Raw genomic sequence first — 22,850 nt, 5'->3', positions numbered from 1 at the left:
CTGAAAGCTAATGGATGAACCCAACAGTGTGGCTGATGAAGTCTTGGATGTCTTCCTCTGCGTAGTCGTTCTGCCACTTGCCCAGCTCAATGGTGAACCCTCCTTGCAGTCCCTCATTCGGACCATTACCTCCTTGTCGGTGGTCATCATCTGCTTTGGAGACCGAGGGAATTAATTTGACGGGCAAGAATCTCGGGTAAGCGCCTTGTCGGTCCCACGTGTCCAACCGGGTGAAAGCGACCTCTAGATAGTCCAATTTCTTGGTCTGTCCTTCTCCTTCTGCACGCTCCATCAGCAGCCCATACAAGTTTGCGACCGCCTGGCATAGTTGATCCTGTTTCAGCGGCGGCGGGTTCGTCCCCATGGAGGTATATTTGTCTTGGAAGCAAGATTTCTCGGTAGGAACCTCGATCCAGAGTCTGATCGTCCGCATTGTGGGTATGGACCGGATCAATGTTGACAATGCCGTGGTTGTGGGAGTGGGAGACGAAAATGGCGTAACGGCAAGGTCGTCGTTGTCACCCTGGGTCGGGCCAAACGCGGGAATGTCCATTTCCAGATGCGTGAGTGATGTCAAATGCATTACCATGAGCTGGATTTGGTCTGGGTTCAGATACAACAGTCCCTTGGGTCGGGTGGAGGTGAAAACAGGGAGGCTGTGCAGCTTGAGCACCTGCAGCGTCGGAGCGTGTAGGTTGACTATGGTCGGGATGAGCGAGGGGAGTTGTCCCTGATAGTCGGTCGCGTAGATGGACGCGAGGTTTCGCAGGGATCCCATCGCAGTGGTCGCCACGGCCATCTTCCGCCTCATCCATTCCTCCTTGCCCGTGCCCTCGTGGGCCGGGTAGTATGGCACGAGAAAATGCAGCCGCAGGAATCTCTTGTCGCGGTAGTAGGACGAGTAGACGACGCTGCCAAAGTTGTTCCTGTCGATGTGGGTCTGCGCGAGCGGGAACGAATTGAACAAGTCGAAATCGAGTTCGGGCAGAGTGACGGCGTCGTCGGACATTTGGCGTTTGAGGACACGCAGATGCACGTTGTGGTGTTGTGGCTGTCGGAGAAGAGAGAGGATGTTGGGGGGAATGGGCATGTTGACGCACCATCTGTGCTCAGGAGATGGGTCAGTGTTTGCTTCTCAGAAGAAGGGGCAGGGAGATGGTTGCTTTTAGAGATATCCTCACGACAAGGTGCGAAGGCTCTTGACGCTGTTGAGAATGCGCTCGAGTGCTGCGGAATCCAGCACGTTGGGCAGAATCGCGATAATCTCGTCGTTGTTACTGTTGTCATCATCCTCCTCGTCATGGTCATGGTCATAGTCGTCATCAGCATCCTCATCATCATCCTCGTCGTCGTCGTCATCCTCATCAAACCGCCGGCGATAGTCATATTCTCGCATCGCAGGCGATCCTATGCTAATCTCCTCAACGCGCCGGGCGAGGTCGCTGTCCGGATTCGAAAGCTGCTGAACCATCTCTCGGAGTTGTCCATTCTCGGACTCGTCGTCTTCTTCGTCATCGGCGACGGGGAAATGATCCTGTTTCAGCAATGCTGTGACCTTGTCGGTGGGCAAGAGGACGCGGTCGTCCATGACTGGGAATATGATATGGCTGCCAACACGGGAGGGGATTCTGAGTGATGGTGATGGAGAATAATAAAGATGAAGACAGAGACAAAAGAATCCCTCACTCTCACTCTCTTGTCTCCTCTCGACAAGATTCTCTCACCGCATCTTGCTAGCAGAGTGGTATTTTGCATATGCATATCCCATATCCATGTCCTTAGCCATCTACCAAGAAACTACGAGGTAGATAGATACCTAACAATCCCCGGTGACCGAATTGCTGTCGTTTACCATGAGCTTGTATTCTCAGCCCCATCAGTGGTTGGTGGATTTGCTATTCCTGTCACCGCTGGCGCCAAAAAGGAGGAGGAATTATTACCTCAATAAGCACTTGGTTGGAGAAAGCAGAATGACAGAGCGTCTGATGGGGCTGGGGATAATAGTCCCTTGGTGGCCCTTGCAGATCTCTTGTTTCCTTTCCATGATGTGATGATGGTCTAATCCCATGCAATGCAAACAATCATAATATTAATATGATGCCCAAAAAGCAGAGAGATGAATCTCATCCATCAAGAGTCTGGACCAGGCCTGTCACTCTTTACGCCTTTACCTCCCTCTTTACCTCGTACTACTCCTCCCAATCTTTCTTCTCCCTTTGCCGCTCACCCGAAAAAGCGCAAACTATTTGATAAATGGGCGATTATTTAATCAAGCGTCTTTGCTCACTCACTGCAAGCACCAATATGGGCATGGCGCTTCTTAATTACTTGTGACGGATTCCTGCCGCAGTTCATGCCGGGGCCCCAAGTTGCCCAAACCTTTGCCTGCTGAGCTTGTCCAGCTCGTCCATTTGTTCTGCTTGTCCTGCTTGTCGAGCTGTCGATGCCTCGAGTCAATCAATCACCTTCAACCCCTGTCAATGCCGTCTCCGCCTCTTGAATCCTTCTGGCGATTGCTCCCGATCTTTCCCACGAAACATGTCACTGGGCATGTGTCAACACCACCAATGCCAGTCCCTCCGCCAGTCCCTGCATGCTGGATTTCTTTTCTCCGGTCCCGCCGGCTCCCTTAGAATGGCAGAAGGCACATGAAAGGGTCTCGTCTCCCTCGTATTTCCCCTCGGCATCTCCATCACCTGAGCCCGTCCTCGATCACCGACAAGTCATAGCTCTTTCCTCTCTGTGCAGTCTCATTGTAACCTCATTTTTCAGCCGCTTCTCTGTGTCCAACGACTTTTTCGCGGGAGCATATAAATCAGGGCCAACAGCTGCCGCCGAGTCCTAACAACCACGCCCGCCCACCTTGGGCCGCGCACGGCGCGACACCAGCCCAATGCCTTGTGATCTCGCTTCTACCTGATAGCCTCCTGTCGCGGTTAGTCACCTGAGCGAGAAAGAGATAGGAGAAACACAACAAGAATTCAATGGCTTAAGCCACGTGGTCGACAATGTCGAAAAGATCATGTCCGAATATAACCAGACCTTCTCTCCAGATCAGCTACGAGCCATCGATATCGCCGCCCGCATATCATCATGTCTGTCCATATCAGGCTCCTGCTTCACCATAATCAGCTTCATCAGCCACCCGCCGCTCCGAAAACCTGTGAACCGTCTTGCCTTTTCCATCGCCGTTGCCAATATCTTTGCGTGTTCGGCGTATAGTTGGGGCATTCATCCGATCAATGCTGGGAGGGAATCTGCGTGGTGTCAAACCCAGGGGTTTTTCATTACTTGGTTTGTGATGACGGATCCGTTACTTGTACGGCATGACCCACCGTCGTCGTTTGGTTACCACCTTTTTGTTGATTGAGCTAACAAGGGTTTTGTTGTGTTTAGGTCATGATCATGGCGTTCAACGTTCTTCTCACTGTTCGAACTAAACGAAATGCCACCGAGCTCAAAAGGGTCGACGTTTATGCGATATTGCTGGCTTTTATTCTTCCGTTCATTCCGGCTTTGGTTTTTTTGTGCTGGAGGCCCGATGGCAAGTCTGTCTATGGGCCGGCGACCATGTGGTGCTGGATCGCCAAAGAATCCCAGATCTTGCGTCTGGTAGCCTTTTATGTGCCCATTTGGTGAGTTTGGCATGGTGTTGAGGGCGATGGCAGAGTGTCTCAGTCGCAACCTAATTACATACTGACTGGGCCTGGAATAGGTGCTTCATCCTAGTCGCCATATTCCTCTTCGCTCTAAGCGGCAAACAAATTCTTCTGGTGCGCCGCAAGGTCAAATCGGCCAAAGCCGAATGTGTACTGTACCAAGACGAGCCAGGCCCAAACGCATGCCCACCTCCACGTGAACGCCGCTTTTCGTCCTTCGCCAGGGCCTTCATGTCGTCCACACCATCGGCGACGCGAGACTCGGATAGGTCCAATGTGCCCTACAGCAACAACAACAACGCAGGGCCAGAGCCGTCATCGCCCGAGTTCAAGGGTTTCGAGCCGCTCGCGCCCATCCACTCGCGCGAGGTCCTGGATCTGGAGTCTCAGTCTCACCATCCCCCGTCCTCGCCGCCGTCGCACGAGTCGTCGATCGTTGCCACGCCGGGGTCTCCGACAGTCACCCTCGACCGTTCTGGTTCCGACCAGACGATGCTCCGTGGGGTGGCACCGGACCGATTCCCGCCGCGGCGGAGGTCGTCGTCGCGCTTTGATCGGATACACTGGAAATACGCCAAGTTTGCTTTTTTGTGCACGATTGTCTTGTTCATTACCTGGGTATGTTGAAAGAGCCGTACAGTACTCCGAATTCTTTACCCTTCTTCCCTCCTCCCGTCCCCCCTTTCCCGCGAGAACAAAATAAGATGCCCCAATGATAACCAATGAATCACGACGCCGACACAAATACTAAGTACCACGTTCCAAGCACTAATCTTATCTGCTGTCAACAGGTCCCCATCAGCGTCAACAGGGTCTACAACAACTTCATCTCCCCGAACCACCAAATCTACGGCCTTTACCTGACCTCGGCGGCGTGCATCCCGCTGCACGGCTTCGGCAACTTTGTCATTTACACCACCACCAGCTGGGCCGAGTGCAGAGACTTTCTGACCTGCTCGACTCATCGTAGTTCCCGACGCCCGTCCTCCTCGTCGGCTATTGTCGTTCCTGTCGGGATTGGCCATGGCGCCACAACGGCCGTCACCGTTCCCGTGGGAGGCGGGGGAGACCGCGCTCGCGAAGGTGCAGGCCACGATGGTGAGGAATTGGCAACGACGCGCAGGCTCGGGTTGATCCAGAATAATGTGCTCAGGGGTTGGGCAAAGCGTGGTCACGATATGTGGGCGACACGGAGACAATGACAGTGCTCGTTCGAGACCCGACCGTAACGTGGCATATATGTCCCGCCCAGGTCGACTGAGCGGCGGCCGCGCACTTAATTTGGTACCATTACCATACACCAAATATCACATGGGCTAGACCCGACTTGTGGGACATATACCCCGTACGGGGTACTCGGCTCGGTGCACATATCATATATACCAGTTACATTATAGCATTTATAGCATATATACCAAAGATAGAACAGCCGGCGCAACGAAAAAAAAAGAAGAAGAAAGGAAAATTGAAACCCCGTCAGGGAACCACTACCTAAATAACACCGATCGACAACCACCGGAGCACCACCCACTAAAGCAGCCTCCCCAGTCAAGTGAAAGGTATTCCACGTCTGGCTGGCAGGGGGGCCGATTAAAAGTAATAGGTTAGATTCAATACCAGAGAAAAGCGGATGATGGGTTGGGACTGGGACTGGTAACCGTAACGGTAACTGTAACAACAACATGTGAACTGGATCGTACCTTAAGGATACTAGGAACCAAGAAAACACACGAGTCATATAGCCAAGCAGGAGAGGAGAGGAGAGTGAAGTTGTTTCCTAGCTTGGGTGGCTGAAAGAGCCGCATATTTTTTTGATTGCTCTGTTACAGACAGGTAGACTTTCATCCTTGTTCTGGCCACTAGCCTCTTCTTCGAAAATTGCCCGTTGCTTTCTATTTGGCTGGAACCCTATGGGTATATTTTCTCTGTGTTTCCACCGCATCACCTGCTCTATTACGCTTCATGCTCGGTATCCCGACTCTCACCGTGATGATGGTGGTGGTGATGATGATGGGTGTGCTTCTTCGCGTGCAGGTCCTCCACCGGTGCATCAACAACATAGTTCATCGTCTTGCGCAAGTCACCCAGGAACAAGCACGCGATGCACGCCAGTGCTCCAAACGGCGCGGCGATGATGTAAACCACTCGGATCGAGTCTGCGAACGCTTGCTTGAGCGCCGCAACGCCAGCGGCGATGATGGTCGGAGTCACGCCCGGGATGCTACTCAGCGCCGCCGTGTTGCCCGCCGCCAAAGCTTCCACAAACGTCGGGATAGAACTGGCTGGGAGACCTGCTTTTGCGGCCGCTCCTGCGACGCCGTTGGGTATGTTAGTGCCAAGTCGCGTGTTCAGCGCAGCTGCATAGATGGCCGTGAAGACTGTGGCTGCCACTGCTCGAGACGAGGTGGTTACAGCTGTTGCTGTTGCTATCAGGCTGTGTGGCGTGGACAGCTGGACACCAGCAATGATCAGGATGAGCGGTGCTCCAAACCCAAAGCCCGCGAGACCACTCATCACCACGGCAGTAGTGCTATCCTTTGGTTGAATCGTAGTCCATCCAATGATGGCGCCAGTAAAGATCAAGTAACCCAGGAAGAGTGGTTCTCGGATTGTGCGGAATCGGGTGCTTGCATAACCCCAGATCACGGTGGAGATGCCGCCCGCAACCCAGAAGGGCATTTCTCGAGACACGAGCAACAGTGGATCCGTTTCGAAGAGCGAGGTTGTTCTGCAAGCATGTGATTAGTCTCCGACCATACGACCATAGTCTGTGCTGGCACGGGGCAGGGCAAGACTTACAAGACAGGGTAGAAGACGATATACGAGAAGAGCAGGATGCCTTCAATAAAGATCAAGCCCACACAGATGGCAAATGTGCGGCCCGCTGCTCTGCCCCCACCAAACAGAGTGTGGTTCATAATCCCAGTCTTGGTGCCTTTCCACTCGTAGATGCCGAAGGCGATGAGGATGACAATGCCCACAACGAGAGTTGCGAGTGTCCGCGAATTCGTCCAAGGGTACAAGTTACCTCCGAGATTGAGACCAGTCAGGAACAGTGACAAACCGGCTGTAAGAAGACAACAGCCCGGGATATCGATGTGGCCCAGTTTCTGCCAGAAAGAGAGGTGGTCGAGCCTGGTGTGTCTCTTTGGTGGTCTATAGCCCACAAGGATACCTGCAGCGGTGGCTCCCCAGAGGCCAACTTGGATCCACTGATACTGGTCAGTATTCGCTGTAGTGCATAGTAATCTTGGGACATACGTAGAACTTGCGCCATCCGTCCTCTGCATTACGTTTCGTCAGAGCGCCGATAGACATAGGCCCGAGAATAGCACCTAAAGATGCAGCAATGTTCATGCATGCTTGTGCCACTACAAACACATCAGCTGAGATATGGAGGACTGGTCATTATACTTACTCGGCCTCCACTTCCTCGGTAAGATTTCACTGGGAACACAGTATGCGAGCGGCACTGCTGCGAAACCAAAGCCGATCAACGTTTGGCCCACGATCAGTCTGTAGATATTGCCTGAGCCCGGAGAGATGGCAGCCCCAATAAGGGAGATGAGGCATGAGCCCACGAGGATGCTCTTTCGAGCTTGGAAGGTGTCTGAGGCGAGAGAAATGACAGGGCCTAGGACAGCCTGGACAAGTGAAAGAGAGTTGGGGACCCAGGTCTGAGTTTTGGGATTGTTGAGACTGTCGCCGATGAAGTCGAGCTGTGATGTAGACATTCAGCACAGTTCCCCCCGGTATCAACTGGGACAAATACATACCACAGCCGGAGGGCCCTGCAACGCCACAACTTGAACCATATTCAAGAGAAACATGGAAAAAAGGGCAATATAGGTTCTCGCATGAAGCTCTGGCTCGACATCCACCTCGTCGTAGTGGAGGTTCTGGTCATTTCCGTCAACGTCTTCAATCTGCTTCTCACTCGACAGTTCTCTCTTGTCCTCGACTGAGACCAGCTCGGCTTCATTGGGCTGAGCAGCCTTGCCTAAACCGCCCTCAACAGCCGCGTGAGAAGTCATATCTGCGTGAAAGTCGGCGGTGGGTTTTCTCGAGTGCTCGATAGGTAGTGTAGGTCACATCGATCGTGTCACTCCACAGGCAGGGAGGGACGAGTAGCGTCTTTGTAGTTGTAAGGCGTTCTGTAGACCGACATTACCGCGTGCCAATGCTGGCCGTGACGATCCCCTCTGATAGGGCCGGGATATCCGATCTGCATGCGGGGAACAGGGATGAAGGTGGACATTTGGGTGACTTGGTTGGACTTGTGGTGGGAAGTTGGAGGGCGATCAACAGAGTTGGTGGCTGTTTTGTGGGACGTTGATGGCAGCCACCAGCAGATACGAAACTGCGACTTTTGACACCAACTTGGCAAACCTGCCAATGGCCACCTTTTCTACCTGCGCCCTTCTTATCAGCGACCCTACTTGGTACAGGTACCACCATGATGTGCTGGCAGGCCGTCAAAGCCGCAGTTTATTGAACTTCTGCAATATACTGAGATATGAGCCCAACAGCAAACCCCTGTGCCCCTATACCTAGTACACGCCTCAAGGGGCCGACGGTGGATCCCAGTTGACTGGTCCGGATCACCATTTCCACCACCACCACCGAATCCTTCTTCCTGCTTGGTGCTGGGATTGTGGTATCAACCAGCCCAATCTCAAACTTCCCACGACACGCTCAATCTAGCAATCTAGACCTTGGAGCGCGACTCCCGATCTCCCCACAACAAAGAATCCCATATCTCTCGTCCATCATCGCCCTCCTTTTCCCACAATCCAGCAATGCGGGGGATTTACAACAAAGCCACTAACCCCACAATTTGCTCCTAGTCTCCTCGTCTAGACAACCATTTGCCCCAGGACCGAGGTCTGTAACGTCGCGGCCGAGAGATTGCTGGGCATTCATCAATTCCCACGGGATTGCGGGGATGTATCGGTGCGAAAGCGACAAGAAAAGTCTGGGGTCAAATGGCCTGGAATGTACATGCACACAAGGCTCTGTCAAGGTAAAGCGTGGTTACAGCTCGGACCATGTTCCTATTCCCACCACTTCGGTTCCGCGCTTCGAATGCGCCTCAGATCCTCTAAACTTTCTCCAAATGGGTCAAGAATAGTAACAAAGAAGATAAATTCCTCCATATGGGAACCGTGTACCAGACACTGCCCCACTGCCACTCCAGCATCAGTCTCTCAGAACAGTCCGGCTTAGAAAACAGCCATACCCTGCGCGTTCTTGTCGACGCCCATGGAGTCCAACTGGAAATGTTGAACCTGCTTAGCCGAACCCGGCCCTCCAGAGACATCCACCACAGTCACTGCGGCAGGCGTAGTTCCATTGCCTGGAGACAGAGCATAGATGAAGTTGCCTGCCGCTTTCAAGTCGATGAGTCCCGGGTCCCCGTTTGCTGATAGGTCCAGAGTCGAAATGATGCTAGCGTCTGTCAAGCTCATTTCCACAAGACGATTGACGCCCACGTCCGCGACGAATGCAGTCCCAGTCTTGGGAGAGATGGCCGCCCAGCAGGTGGCAGCTTGACCATCCACCGCTTGCTTTGCCACAGTTGACGCCGTGCCACTCGCCGGGTCCACGGACACAACAGCAGCGCCAAAAGACGCGTCAGTCACAAAGACATTTGACGTGCCACGAATGACTTCCGAGCCGAACAGAACGGCTGTTCCTGCCGGGGAGCTGCGTGTATCCGTCATCGAAAGACTTGCTCTCATATGCCAATTTCCTCCTTGCACGGGGAAGACTGAGAAGAACCCCGTGTTGTTGTTGGGCGGATCACCCTTGACCGTCGTGAACAGTCGAGACTCGTCCTCTGAGAAGAAGACTTGGGACACTGTGTTCGTCGGACCAACAGGAGGAGTTGTCTGGACCAGGTCAAAGGAGCGCAAGCTGTCCATCGCACCGAGACCTTGTCTCGAGAAGGACGAACAGGAAACACCATTGACCTCGCCGGTGGTCCCAACACAGACAAGTCGATTGCGGGCTGACGCTGCGACAGTATTGGGAAATTGACCGGGGAGACTGACGGGAGCACCGACTACGGTGAGCTTCGTCGGGTCGCGTGAGTCAATCGACAGCATTGACAAGGTATTGCTTCCAGCATTGACGGCGAAGATATTCTGTTCATCTCGTCAGCCATTTCATATGTCCTCATTTTCAATGCTGAAAAGGGTTCACATACGTTTCCAGCAATTGTCAAAGCGGACTGCGATATCAAAGCGTCAGGAGCTGCCGGCTCATTGTCTGCAGTGACGCTATTTGATCCCTCTCCTCCAGTCGGAGTCAGGGAACCTTGGGAGAGCATGCCATTGGCGGCAACGGGCACTGCTGCGACAGAGTTGCTGGCATCATTGGTGATAAAATATATCGCGCGAGCCCCTTTTGGGTGAGGGTTCCCCCATTTGCCAGGGTGCGGTGATGGCGCGGACCAGACGGAGCCAATGGATGCCGCCAGAAGCAGCGAGGATGAAAGGAGATTGTTCAACATATTTGTCGCTTCAGATTGTCAACGTCCAGCGTTAGGCTCCTATGAAAAGATGAAGTGAATTCAGGTTGGCAGTATTGTCTTGTGGGAAGCTGAATTGTCTTTTCTCTCCGTTCAGGCGCATCTGCTGCCGACTTTATACTTCGTGGCATGGCTAAAAATCTCCGCGACAACACTCCTCGAACCTCTCAGAGACACATTATTCGGCACCTGTACTCCTGTGTAATCTCCACGGGAAGGGAAAACGTGTCAGTCGATACAACGGCTGTGAATCTCTCCCCTCGGGGTTTGTGTCTCTCGTCGTGGATTATACAATATTTTATTTCCTTCTTGGGACAAGACCGAGAATGGCGTCGGCAGCAGCAAATTGGGCTAATCCCAAACAGGAAGAAAATGATTATCCATCGAGGGTCCGCGAGAGGCGAAGAGTGAAAGCGAATGAGGCTCCACTCACGAGGCGTCAAATCCAGGGGCCCATCGCCGCGGGGCCTGAGACACAAGCGAAACGGCAGTCAGCCGCCGTTGCAACTGTGGATGTTTCTCGACTCGGACGTTGTTTTTGATGGTCTCAATGACTTCACCTCGTTCCTGTATTCTCGTTATCATGCGCGTCCAACTCTTCTATCAACGAGGACGACATCTGTGTCTGCTTTGAGATGCAGCCATGTCGGACATATTCCGACCACTTTTTAGGTCCGTGGAGGGTATGTACCTGCAGACCGTACCTCGCACTCGTCTCCAAGAAAACCATGTCCTGACTCAGATCCTATCCAGACAAGGTTGCGAACAGACGTGAACAATTGCGCAAGGCCCAGAGGTTAGTACTGTCGCGTCAGGCGAATCGGACGGCTGCGATCTGGAGATCTTCGCTGCCCACGAGGTGGGATTGACTAACACGGTATATCCAACTGACCAGGACCTTTCGCGAACGACGAGACCAATACCTTCGGGTTTTGGAAAAGTCCGTTAGGCGCTTACAAGCCAACGAAGCGAGGCTGCAAGCTGAAGTCGACCGACTCGAGCGAGATCTGGCGGCGGCCAACAGCAAACTTGCGCAATGCGAGGCCGAGTTGCACAAGTCGGCTTCCTTGACTCATACTGAACACGCCTATGCGAATAGAGGCGGCTATGCGACTGGACTTGGAGGATTCAACTTCGCATCTGAGATGGGCAACTCAGCTCGGCCAGCTTATCTCTCGTCGCCCAATGGCTGGATGGAGAGCGGAGCGGGTGCGTCTGTCAGCAGCAGCTCCTCGAGCACTCTGGTCTGGATCGAGACGGAGAATGGCCAGCCTGTCCAGATGCATGTCCAGCAGAAGCAAGAATTTGGCTTCCTGCCGCCCAGTGCTGGAAAAAATTCAGCCTCACTGGGACGAGATAGAAGCGCGACGACAGTCCTTGTGGCCCACCTCGACGCTGTGGTTGTTGCCATGGAGTTTGTGCTCAAGTATGTTATAACAGATTATCATATCCTCCCCTTCACGCCCTGCATATGTACGGCACTGAAGAGATGAAACTCAAACCTACAGACTTGAATCGCCATGTCTCCCACACCTCCGCCAGAACGAGGACGAGGACAACGGCGATACCACCTCGAGCAGTCCTCTCCATGGCCATGTCCATACAGCGTCGGCGGCACTTCTGTGCTGTTATCCGTCTCCATCATCCTCATCGCCAGCCTCGTCATCCTTTTTATCACCACCCAAATCGACATCATATACAAATATCAACAAATACGCCTCACCACTCTCACCCCCAACTTCGACTCCCTCTCCTTCCTCGTCTACCGCTCTTACGTGGCCCGCCCCAAAAGCGACCCTCGAGCGACTGCTTAACATCTCGGACGACTTACCCATCGACCAGGCCTCGGAACTAACGCCAATCCAAGTATGGCACTGTGTGCAGCAGTCGCCGGGGTTTTCGTCGTTGATGGTGCAGGGCTTGAACCAAATGGCTGAGAGGTTGGTGGCCCACGTCAAGTGTTACGGGTACGTAAGCCATCTGTTCGCGTCCGTCGAATGTATACCGTTTGGAGGACTGGTCCGATCCACTCTCAGCTCCAGTCGTCATTCCGCCTACTTATGATCCTATCTGTATCTATGACATGGTGTTCTCACTGCTGACCTTTCTCACTGCTACAGATTCGGCGCTGTTGTCAGACGGGACTTTTTGACCAAATTATTGTCCGAGATGTGATTCCGCAGGACCATGATGTTGCTGTTACTATCACTGTCAGTGTCACTGTTACGTCTTGGAGAGGGGGGACATATGTAAAAGGAGGATTGCGAAGAGAAGGAAGATGTGAATGAGGAATGAATGTCGACTTGTCCAATGACACTGTTCAAGACGAATAAAAGAATACATCCGATATGCAGGAAGAATCTTGAAATTGTGTCCATGCAATCGTCTGACTATTGATCTATCGATCTGTCGGTCGATCGGATTCAACGCAAACATTGCAACGGGTGAGAAAGTTGAAAGATGATAACCACCACCGACAACGCCGCCGCCGTCGTGATAATCGTCATCATGATCATGATTATAATACTGCCCTCCGACGTCCTCCAATCTCTCCATCACAGTCACTCGACCACTTTGTTGGTGTTCTTACTCGCATCGTCCCTTGTGCGAGTGAGCGAGTAATCGAGGAAGATTCCTTGTCCCAGGAGCGCCGTGGATGCGGGACCGAAACAAAGCGGTCGAGTTGATTAAATTATTGTAGAATTTCTCAGAAAAATAAAAGAGCGTTGAAAAATTAGGTTTCTCTGCAACACCGCCTCTCAACTGCCGGGTGGTATTGGTTTCGTACTCGTTATAGTATTCGTCTGTCCGTTTGTCTGTCCCGTCTGTCCAGCCCATTGCCATTCCTAAAACCCCACGCCGAAATGGCATTTGTGAAATTGAAAGATGAAAATTGAAATTACCACTGTTCCTTCTCCCCAAAACCCAAGCCAAAAACCCCAAACCCCAACTGCGCCTTGCTTGCTTCCTTTTTCCTTGTTCTCTCTATAACCCGAGCTTGACTGAGCTTGAGGCTGGGCCCTATTTGCGAGCCGAGAGCTGACACTCCGGGTTCCCAAGGTCGACCCAGAAGGCGGCCGTGTTGAACTCGGAGTAGACGGTGTCGATCTGGACCTTTGAGACGTCGACGTCGAACTCGATAAAGCCGTGGACGCGCATGTAGTCGCTGCCGATGCCGTAGGCGTTCCAGCGCCAGAATATCTGGTCGCACGTGTAGGCGGTCGACAGGGTCTCGACGGTCGGCAAGGGTGGCGTCACCGACTGCGAGGCGATAAAGGCCTCGAGGGACGGGTAGGCGGCTGAGCTGAACTGTATTCGCACACAGAGGAAGACAAGTGGTCAATGATGGGTCTTGATATGATATCAAGGAAAGGGTGAAAGAAGAAATTGGGAACTTACATCGCGCTGCCCCAGCGTGTTGATCGAGTCGCTCCACACCTCAAACTTGTCCGACAGGATCGCGTTGGCTGTGGCATTGAAGTCGTCACCGCCGGGGTACTGCAGAAGGTAGGTGTATCCCTTGACCAGGACGTCGACGTCGGCGTCATTCAGGCAGTGGCCGCCCGCCGTGCCCGAGTTCAATGGCGGGTTTCCTTGCGTGTTCCTGCCCCGGCCGGGGACAAATCTCGGCCGGTTGGCGCGGGGGTGGTGTCGTGGTCCTTCTCCTCCTGGTCCTTGTTCAGGTCCTGGGCCTGGACGACCGACGCCGTTGGGACCGTCGCCACGGCCACCTTGTCCTGGGCCCTGTCCGAGGACGGTGGCGGCGAGGGAGAGGACGGCAATGTCTGTGAAGCGCATGATGACTGCAAGGCGATATTGAAGATGGCGTTGTCCTAGCTCAAGAGATTGGAGTGAAGAAATGTAAATGAATGGATGGGAAGTTGTTCCGGGATGACTGGGGAATAAAGGAGAGACTGGGACAAGGGAAGAGGAAAAAGGGACCACTCGCAAAAAACAGACGACACAGCCCTGATATAAACACTTTTGTTCCCTCTCTCTCACTCACTCGCACTCACAGGTACGGGAACGAGTAAGAGTATAACGAGCGGAGCAGCGGGCAAAACGCGTCGTGCTTCTTTCCTCCAACCAACCAACCAACCAGCCAACCTACCTACCTACCTACCTACCTACCTACCTACCTACCTACCTACCTACTTACTTCCTGCATCGTCGGATGTCCTGATCCAAGCGACGCGTGTTTTGGGGGAGGTGGGAAGTGGGAAGGTGAGAAAACTCTCGAGTGGCTTGCGTGAATGTGCTGTTTCGGACAATGTAATCATGGATGATGAAGATCTTCCCAGCAAGGAGCAGATCCCTCCACGAGCAAGATTCCCTTTTAATCGGCATCTGACAACTAGAAAAACCCACTCTTGGAAGATCTGGGTTGAATTCAGGACGGGCAAATTTTGAGTATGTTTTATTGGCTTTTTGGGGATCTGCGCGCCCGCTGTATGCATGACACGATGATACGGCGCGTCACGTGTAAGAGATACCTGTGCCGTGTCGAGGGTCAATGTAATGTGCACCAGACTTCCCAGCCAAGTCAAAGTAAAAAGTCAGGCTAAGGTGAAGGCTCTTTGCCGGAGAAGGTTGGGACATTGTCGCGAGGCTGGCTGCAGGTAGACTTAAAGTACCTCTGGCTACCTACGGAGTACGGAGTTGCAGCAATGTTTTGCGGTCGCGGAGTACAAGTTTCTGCATGTCCCGAGCTCCGAGTTCCGAGAAATCCACTATATGGCAAGTAGTCGGTATAATATACTTTCAAGGACTGCCAAGTATGGTAATGACCATGTATATCCATCGAAATTGGATATCCCTACCGTACCCCTAATATCGTGTCCAACTCGGCGACTCAATGGAGGTATTTCTTCCAAAGCCGACACTCTCCAAGGTTTCGTTAGAGAAGGGGACTAGCCAGCCATTCCAGCCAGCCATACCGCCAATTTCATGGAGCATGGTACTCGGACAAGGAGACATGTAGTGATTGCTCCGGAATCGGGATCAGGGGCCGAGAAGTAGGCAGCCTTGCGACAGATAGACGGATAGGTAGATAAGTCCACGACTAGGAAACATTGCTCACTTGAAAGTCCAGCGAAGAGGAAACGCCATGTGCGATACACCCTAACGCGGTACATAGATAGACGGGGAGATAATACCTAGGCGATGAATTAGATGAGCCCACAAGCCCTGTGCCCCGTCTGCATGTTTGCATGTTTGCTTGTCTCGTCTTTGCATTCAAATCAAACTCTTTCCAACAGGATCGACATGATCGACATGGCTCCATACAAGACACATTGATGGTCAATACTGTTATAATTTCTTCACATACGGCCTTACAACAGTCAACAACAAAATAGGAATTGGTCCAGTCTCGTTCCTGTGGCTGCATTGCATATCTGCATCGTTAGCTCCTCTCGAGTCTCGACACCGGCTCGGCCGGCTGCTTGGGCTTGATCTTTATCACGCATGCTCAGAACCGCCTTCAACAAAATGTGGTTAACGAATCCAATTATTATGTGCTAATGCCAGTCGCTCGGATGTCCACGCATCTCGTCTTGCTGCTGTGTAATGCTTTCCCATGCAATGCTCCGTCGTCGCCCGATAACCCATCTCTATCGTTCACATCATTGCTCTTAGTCGCAAACCTTCCATGCAAAAGTCGCCAGAGACACCTAATCCACGCCGCATATGAAACACGCGATGCTCACTCGTACAGAGTATCAGCGAAAGACTCATCCAACCAGCACTGACAAGTGCATACCCTGCGCCGGAGCAATGCAAACTGAACCTAAACAAACGCCCTCGTCCTCAAGCCTTGGCTACCGCATCTATCTTCTTCATCGTCTCCTGAATCTCGTTCAAAAGACCTTTTCGGAACCCACGTGCTTCCGTAGAATCCACGTCAATTGCGTCCGCTTTCAGGATAATATGCGTCATGACGCTCTCACTCAACTTGCGGTGTTCTTTCTCCCGATCTTGGGCCGAAGAAGGGGGGTTGGAGATGAACTTGCGGCAGAGTGGAAGCCATTGCTCGTGGTAGTTATCCGAAAGGGCCTGTAACTTTCCCAATGGACTGTTCGGGTCCGCCGCAGGCAGTGAGGTGGGAATAGGTGTCGGGGTGGACGACGGTCGAGGTGACGTTCCCCGGGTGCGAGACGGCTCGCGTCGCACGGGCCGATCATCAGGCTCTGGTCTTAGATTGGTGCGAGACTGTCGTTCGGACGTGGTCCCGGAAGAAACGTGCCCGTTGGGATGAAGAAAACTGGACGATGCCGAAGGTCTCTGCTGTGGCAGATTTTCGTCGCTACGATGTCTGACCGAAGACGCAGCACGGGGTCGGCGCCGAGGATTTTGCTCAGGAACGTCCTCACCGCCCGACGAGTGACTATCTCTATCGCTGTAGTCCAGTATCGCCTCGGTCTTGATGGCTGCCACCTCGCTGTTTTGCTTCATGTTATATTTTCGCAACGGCCACCCATCGTGCTTTAGGTCGCGCTTCTTGTACACCAGTCGCACTCTTCTGGGATCCGTCTGCAAGTACCGGGCGACGGCTTCTCGAAGTTGGCCGACATAGGCAGTCTCTTCACTGATGGAATATGGAGGGAATTCGACAGGAAACAGAGAGGCCATGTATCGCACAAGGATGACATCCGGAGCATCAGGGTCTTCTATCGGCACCTCATGTAGTCTGGACACAGAGTGACGATGCGGCTCTTGAAGCATGCCATGATCGGCGTCAATGTACTCAAAGTGATTAGACAGGTTGCGAGTGTAGGGATCGACGATGTTGCTGGTGTAAGGCGAACCCCCACTACGACCACCGTAGGCGACGTAGCTACCGTAGCTACTCATGAGATAGCGGGCAACAAGATAGACGAAGGAGAGGATGAGGGCAGCAAGGGTCGTGTAGGACGCGGTGGAGTACTCTGTCAGGAGAAGATTGACGTTGTTGTGAAAATCGGCCGGCAAGTGTCGAAGGATCGGTTGGGCGAGGCTGTTGAGATTTCGTACGAGATCAGAAGACCAAGTCTGAAGGCTTGAGGACGCCACGGTGAAGGACTTGGATTGATCGAGGAGGCTGAAGAATTGTGTGAAATTTCCCGATGGATCTATTCACTGATTATTTGGATGGCGAAAGGGGGGGGGAAAGCTGGAGTTTCTGTGCTTTGGGAAGCGCGAGGGCAGATCTCTCGACGTTCGTCACCAGCTCCGAGTGTATGTAATAGCGTGGATCGGCAAGGCAGGGGATGGAAGGATGAAGGCGAAAACAACTTTGTATTGGAAAGCACACCATATGACAAGTCCAGTCGCCGCAGTTGGTGGATTGGGTGGTGGCCTGGGCGCAGGGGAGGGGGGAGAATGCGCTCCTTTGAACAGGCGCAGTTTGGTCGGTGGTGGGTGCGAATCCGTTAGTCTGGTTTAGGCTCGGCTCTGGCGGGCAATAGAGATGAAGAAATCGAGGTGGATGACGCAGATTGTGGGTGTGTTGGTTGGTGTTGTGGTGCGTGAAATTATATCAATCAGGGTTCAAGTGGACTTTGGGTAGTTGCTTGACTTCTCGGGCATTCAAGGGGAGTTTCTTCGGAGAACTACCAGTAGTAGAGATTGGAGTCCAGGCCTTGGGAAAAAGATTTTTCTAGGTAGAGGGAAAAGGAGAGGCAGAAGCGCAGGCGTCGCAGGTGGGATGATTTCTCTGAGCCTAGACATGCGGTTGCGGAAAAATAGTTTTGCCGATACGATGCGACATGTGAGCTGCTGAAAGTTGAAACTAGAAGCGTTTCTCACCATCACCAATGTCTACCAAGTTTGTCATGGCTCGGGCAAAAAGTGCGCACCATGATGTTGCAACTTGGACAGAATCAATTCATCCAATTTTAGGAGAAATGACACGGACACACGCACTCCCAGATCTTACCAAAGTACTCATATCGATGGCGGTGCCTCTAACATTGGGAGCAATTGATGCTAAAATGAGGATACGGACACCATTGCGTCCAACAACAGAAGATTACCATTATAAATGATGACCTTCCAGCTAAGAGGAAATCCCATCTGTTTTGTTGAAACGATGCCCTCTTCTCATCAATGTGCGATTCTTACCCAGAATGTATTTTTCAGCCTCACCAATGCCACCCTCCAGCACCACCGCAACACCAAAGTCCTTCGCCTAAATTCTGCCACTGTCTTTGTCCTTTTGTCCTGTCTACTCCAGTACTTGTAAACGATCGCCACAGCCTGTTTCTGACCATGACTTCGTTTTGAGCCAATTTACCCCGGACTCGGATCGTTGAATCCGCTACCGAGCCCCGTTGGATCACATCCCAGACAATCGATTCACCGCAGGGCGCGGCCGCAGACGGGCAGTTCTTCCTCATGGTGTTCCGATTTTAATCTACCAGTAGTCATACGGTCAGCCTTTTTGCACGTCGCGTGAGCACGCTCCGTCGATCCTAGTGGCAAGAACACCTCACCAAGGTCTCACAAACTGTCTTTGGTGCCTGGAAGTTCCTCCCGCCTGTCTTGCACGCGAACCACACAAAAATCACGCAGCTCCAGCTCCATCTCCAGCACATTCGCGTCGTGGAGTTGACAGGGACAGGCACACAGGCAATGAACTCGGAGGAAAACACAGCGAGAAGAGGAGGTCCAGGGCTACTAACCATCCCCGGCTGATGTCATGGCGCGGCGTCGTTTCGGTGCCTCAGGTGCTTGAGGTCAACATCCCGCGTGACTTTTTAGCTGCGGAGAGTCCTGCGTTGAGCTCAGCATATCCTGTGGTGCTGGTGGTGCCTGGGTTCTGCTTGGTTGGTTGTGCCGTGGGTGGTGCCTGGCTGGCGAGGCAAGTCCCGGTTTTTCCGGACATGGTGCAGCTAACTAAGTTACTCCAGGCCTGCATCTTTGAACAACCCACGCTCCCACCACGCTCGAGTTGGCTTTCCCCCCACGTCCCCTACCATTCTTCTCAAAAAATCTCAAGGGAAACCCTGAACCTGTTTGTTTTCTCGATCTGAAGAGGAATAGAAGCTTCTTCTCCCCCAGTCCCAGGCACAATCCCCCTACCAAACAGACCGTCGGCTATCCCACCATCTCTCATAGCCTATTCCTCGAGAAAGCCAGGCCAGGACCTACACTCCCACGCGTTGCGGAGAAGTCGAACTAAAGAAGCGGGCTGATGGATAGCTGCACGTCTCGAAAGAGGAGGACGATACGAGAAATTGTGCAGTGTCCAAGTGACCTCACGCATATTCTGAGGCTGCCCTGCGTCACTGGGCATCAGTCAATCCCCCCGAGAGACAAATGAGGGTCCACAATCTGGTCCTGCTACATCAGAGCATGATGCCTCGTCATTCCTCTGGCTCTTCTGCCAATGGACTGCGCTTTAATTCCTCCTGCTACTGTGTGAGACTGACCGTCCGTTGGTTTTTTAGTTTGGCGGTAGGTCTTCCGATACGTGCTATGTGCCCGAAAACAACGTGCAACCTCCTTCTCTTTTCGAGATCTCACATGCATTTCAACAACGCAGCCAGGAAATCTGAACCCGTCGGCGTTCGACTATCCCTCGAGTCGACCATAGTCACACCGCCCACTACCTCTCGCTTCTCGCACATAAAACTGCCTGTCGAGGACCATTGCTTTCTCCCTCCTTTCATTCCCAACTCTTTCACCCTCTCCGATATTCCCAGCCATGGATGTTTATACTCTTCCCAATGTTACCGACCCTCATCCCCCAACTGCCCTTGCCCTTCAGAGGGTGAGTCCGGTACTCCCTTACCTCGCGGTCGCTTTTTCGTTGGCCAGTTTCCTCTGGTGGTGCATACAAGACTATCGCTTCTTCAAATCCCTGGGAGTTGGCGGTCCCTCTCATGACATCTTTGGCTGGTTCAAAGTCCACATTCTGGTCAGGCCGTTCACTCTCGCCGTTCGGGACACCATGTGGACTGGAGACTATCCGGACCATGGTGCTCACAAGGAGATCATGGCGCTGCCGGCTCGAAGAGGGGAACGGCCAGTCATATTGGGCATCGCGCCTCAGAGGCAATTTAGTCAGTGTCCCAATCAAGAGATGAACTCGGTGAGCGAACCTCCAGTATTTGCAGTCCATGTGGTAGACTGCCATGATGTAATGCTGTCGAGGCTCCAAGCTAACCTTTGGCCAGCGTGTACTTGACATGTTCTCGTCGTTTGTCCAACAAAATCCCAACCTGCTGCAACAACGAGTTTCGGTTGTCGAGAAACACCATTATGCACTCTTTGTGCATCCGAGCATACTTGCGGAGTCAGACAACCTACCACAAATTGCAACCGTCGCCAACGGCGAATTAGGGCATATCCACGGAGACACTTCACTGCACCTTTACTTCTCACCAGCGGATGCAAAAATTCTCATCCAACGGGGTTGGGCTCAACGGCATCGATGTGCTAGGACTCAGCCGTGGTGGTTCGGTGGATTGAAGAATATGTGGGGTATTGGAGACACCTTCCTCATAGTGTATGCTCCACGGGACCAGGCTGAGCTTGATGTGTTGTGTGTCTTGATTAAGGCCAGCATCATGTTCATGACCGGCGAGCAAGATGTCATCAAACCGTAAGAAGCACCCAAGGAAGATACTGGCCGATCCGGGCGTAATAACCATACGAACCCTGCAAGACGAAATCGGTGATCAGTCTGGCGGTGGGGCAAGATCCAGTATTCTTCCAAACATGACGTGAGGGATTGGCAGTGACAGTACGAGGTTCATGGAGCGGTGATGAGTGAAAAAAGGGAGATCGCAAGTCTGTTGAGGCTGGCAGCATGGCAGCATGGTAGCATGGTCAAGGTGGTGGTTAGATGGAATACTCCGTCGTTCAAAGTCGCTTAATTTTCATATGTAGACACAAAATCGCAGGCCTGACCGATCTCGGCTTTGTTGCCGCCAACGAGAAAACAGGGCTGTAAAAGCGGCATTGACCCGTTTGAGCCATTCAAACCGCAAGAATATGTCAACGCCCTTTGTCCCGCCACTGCTACATCTCAACCAGGACCATTGCCATCATCTCCATCACCCTCGACCATGGCTACCACAGTCCCCCGCTACCGCTGTCTAAACGGCCATCCATGGTCTTCTCCGTTCAAAGTCTTCCTTCCTGCTACCTCGACATCAGCCTCGATTGCATCGCGGACATTCGCCACCACGACTGATGACCTCCCCACCAGCAAACCACGAGTGCGTGCGACCACCTTCGCCGACAAGCTCAATGCTGGGCCTTCGTTTTCCGACTTTGTGTCAGGCAAGGAGCCGCCATTGGAACCCTCGGAAGCATACGCCCTGAAGACTGCTCTCGTGGGGCCGAAGGGCAAGCAGAAAAAAATCACGCGTCTGCCCTCGTGGCTGAAGACGCCGATCCCGGACAGCTCCTCCTACAAGAAGATCAAAAATGATTTGCGCGGTCTGAATCTACATACTGTGTGTGAGGAGGCCCGATGTCCCAATATCTCCGACTGCTGGGGAGGGAGCAGCAAGTCCGCGGCCACGGCGACCATCATGTTGATGGGCGATACCTGCACCCGGGGTTGTCGTTTCTGCAGTGTCAAGACGTCAAAGGCTCCTCCTCCGTTGGATCCGCATGAGCCAGAACATACGGCTGAAGCGCTTTCGCGGTGGGGTCTAGGCTACGTCGTTCTGACAAGTGTTGACCGAGACGATCTGGCGGATGGAGGAGCGCACCACTTTGCAGAGACGGTGCGCAAAATAAAATCCAAGGCGCCCGCTATTCTGGTCGAGTGTCTTACCGGCGACTACGCGGGGGATTTAGACATGGTCAAACTTGTTGCGACGTCAGGATTGGATGTGTATGCGCACAACGTGGAGACTGTCGAGGCATTGACGCCTCAGGTGCGCGACCGCCGAGCAACATTCCGGCAATCGCTTAGCGTGTTGGAAGCCGCCAAAGCAGCACAACCAGGTCTCATCACCAAGACATCCATCATGCTGGGCCTGGGCGAGACCGAGGACCAACTGTGGGCTGCGCTGCGAGAGTTGCGCGCCGTCGACGTCGACGTGGTCACGTTTGGCCAATATATGCGTCCCACAAAGAGACACATGCCCGTGCACGAGTACGTGACGCCGGACGTCTTTGAGCAGTGGCGCGTGCGGGCGCTGGAAATGGGTTTCTTGTACGTGGCGAGCGGCCCGCTGGTGCGGAGCAGTTACAAAGCCGGGGAAGCATTTATCGAGAATGTCCTGAAGAAGAGGAGAGCTGGCAGGGGAGAGACGGCGACCGCCGATTTGGCGGGCGATATAGACGTGAAGGAGGTGCAGATTGGAAAGCTTTGATTTGTACGAGCTAGGGCATTATTCGGTACTTGATATTTTCCTTGGGATAATATACGTATGAAGGTGAAGAGGGCGAAGGGATATTTTGGGTCATTGTCCATTTATCCACGACCTCTTGATCGAGAATGTCTCGATATCTCGACAACAGAAGAAATGTCAGGCCAGTGTTGCTGATACGTTTCTACATTTTGCCCGCTTTCATATTGGTAGAGATCCGCTTTTTGCAGTATGGGATCATCCTACTTTGTGTATTTGCCTGATATCTTACGCCCATTCAGTAACCCTTCCAGCGCTCCGTTATAAAAAATGCCCTTGTGTTTGTAGTGGTGGTGGTGGTGCAGTTCC

The 22,850-nt window shown here is 52.9% G+C and overlaps 9 protein-coding genes across 9 annotated transcripts; 4 read left to right on the top strand and 5 right to left on the bottom strand.

The window, feature by feature from the left end:
* Positions 1-7: 7 nt before the first annotated feature.
* Z517_08824 (uncharacterized protein) lies at positions 8-1,588 on the bottom strand (the record flags this gene model as incomplete). Its single annotated transcript, XM_013427338.1, has 2 exons — positions 8-1,103; positions 1,182-1,588. The coding sequence occupies 2 exons, from the start codon at positions 1,586-1,588 to the stop codon at positions 8-10; spliced, it is 1,503 nt and encodes a 500-aa protein (XP_013282792.1).
* Positions 1,589-3,399: 1,811 nt separating this feature from the next.
* On the top strand, positions 3,400-4,861 carry Z517_08823 (uncharacterized protein; the record flags this gene model as incomplete). The annotated part of the gene is made up of 3 exons (XM_013427337.1): positions 3,400-3,635; positions 3,716-4,277; positions 4,451-4,861. The coding sequence occupies 3 exons, from the start codon at positions 3,400-3,402 to the stop codon at positions 4,859-4,861; spliced, it is 1,209 nt and encodes a 402-aa protein (XP_013282791.1).
* A 751-nt stretch (positions 4,862-5,612) lies between these two features.
* On the bottom strand, positions 5,613-7,693 carry Z517_08822 (uncharacterized protein; the record flags this gene model as incomplete). The annotated part of the gene is made up of 5 exons (XM_013427336.1): positions 5,613-6,387; positions 6,459-6,871; positions 6,921-7,030; positions 7,078-7,378; positions 7,436-7,693. 5 exons carry the CDS (start codon positions 7,691-7,693, stop codon positions 5,613-5,615), a joined length of 1,857 nt encoding a protein of 618 aa, XP_013282790.1.
* Positions 7,694-8,881: 1,188 nt separating this feature from the next.
* Z517_08821 (uncharacterized protein) lies at positions 8,882-10,173 on the bottom strand (the record flags this gene model as incomplete). Its single annotated transcript, XM_013427335.1, has 2 exons — positions 8,882-9,805; positions 9,868-10,173. 2 exons carry the CDS (start codon positions 10,171-10,173, stop codon positions 8,882-8,884), a joined length of 1,230 nt encoding a protein of 409 aa, XP_013282789.1.
* Positions 10,174-10,834: 661 nt separating this feature from the next.
* On the top strand, positions 10,835-12,366 carry Z517_08820 (uncharacterized protein; the record flags this gene model as incomplete). The annotated part of the gene is made up of 5 exons (XM_013427334.1): positions 10,835-10,874; positions 10,945-10,987; positions 11,087-11,617; positions 11,700-12,158; positions 12,312-12,366. The coding sequence occupies 5 exons, from the start codon at positions 10,835-10,837 to the stop codon at positions 12,364-12,366; spliced, it is 1,128 nt and encodes a 375-aa protein (XP_013282788.1).
* Positions 12,367-13,212: 846 nt separating this feature from the next.
* On the bottom strand, positions 13,213-13,989 carry Z517_08819 (uncharacterized protein; the record flags this gene model as incomplete). The annotated part of the gene is made up of 2 exons (XM_013427333.1): positions 13,213-13,500; positions 13,591-13,989. The coding sequence occupies 2 exons, from the start codon at positions 13,987-13,989 to the stop codon at positions 13,213-13,215; spliced, it is 687 nt and encodes a 228-aa protein (XP_013282787.1).
* Positions 13,990-15,999: 2,010 nt separating this feature from the next.
* Z517_08818 (uncharacterized protein) lies at positions 16,000-17,043 on the bottom strand (the record flags this gene model as incomplete). Its single annotated transcript, XM_013427332.1, has 1 exon — positions 16,000-17,043. One exon carries the CDS (start codon positions 17,041-17,043, stop codon positions 16,000-16,002), a length of 1,044 nt encoding a protein of 347 aa, XP_013282786.1.
* A 2,833-nt stretch (positions 17,044-19,876) lies between these two features.
* Positions 19,877-20,780, top strand: Z517_08817 (uncharacterized protein; the record flags this gene model as incomplete). Its single annotated transcript, XM_013427331.1, has 2 exons — positions 19,877-20,263; positions 20,349-20,780. The coding sequence occupies 2 exons, from the start codon at positions 19,877-19,879 to the stop codon at positions 20,778-20,780; spliced, it is 819 nt and encodes a 272-aa protein (XP_013282785.1).
* A 462-nt stretch (positions 20,781-21,242) lies between these two features.
* Positions 21,243-22,505, top strand: Z517_08816 (lipoyl synthase, mitochondrial; the record flags this gene model as incomplete). The annotated part of the gene is made up of 1 exon (XM_013427330.1): positions 21,243-22,505. The coding sequence occupies one exon, from the start codon at positions 21,243-21,245 to the stop codon at positions 22,503-22,505; it is 1,263 nt and encodes a 420-aa protein (XP_013282784.1).
* Between the last annotated feature and the right edge of the window lie 345 nt (positions 22,506-22,850).

The sequence above is a fragment of the Fonsecaea pedrosoi genome (genome assembly GCF_000835455.1).
Source record: "Fonsecaea pedrosoi CBS 271.37 unplaced genomic scaffold supercont1.5, whole genome shotgun sequence".
NCBI classification, from domain to species: Eukaryota; Fungi; Ascomycota; class Eurotiomycetes; order Chaetothyriales; family Herpotrichiellaceae; genus Fonsecaea; species Fonsecaea pedrosoi.
The sequence above is the reverse complement of the archived record's forward strand: the minus strand, read 5'-3'. Positions and strand labels throughout refer to the sequence as shown.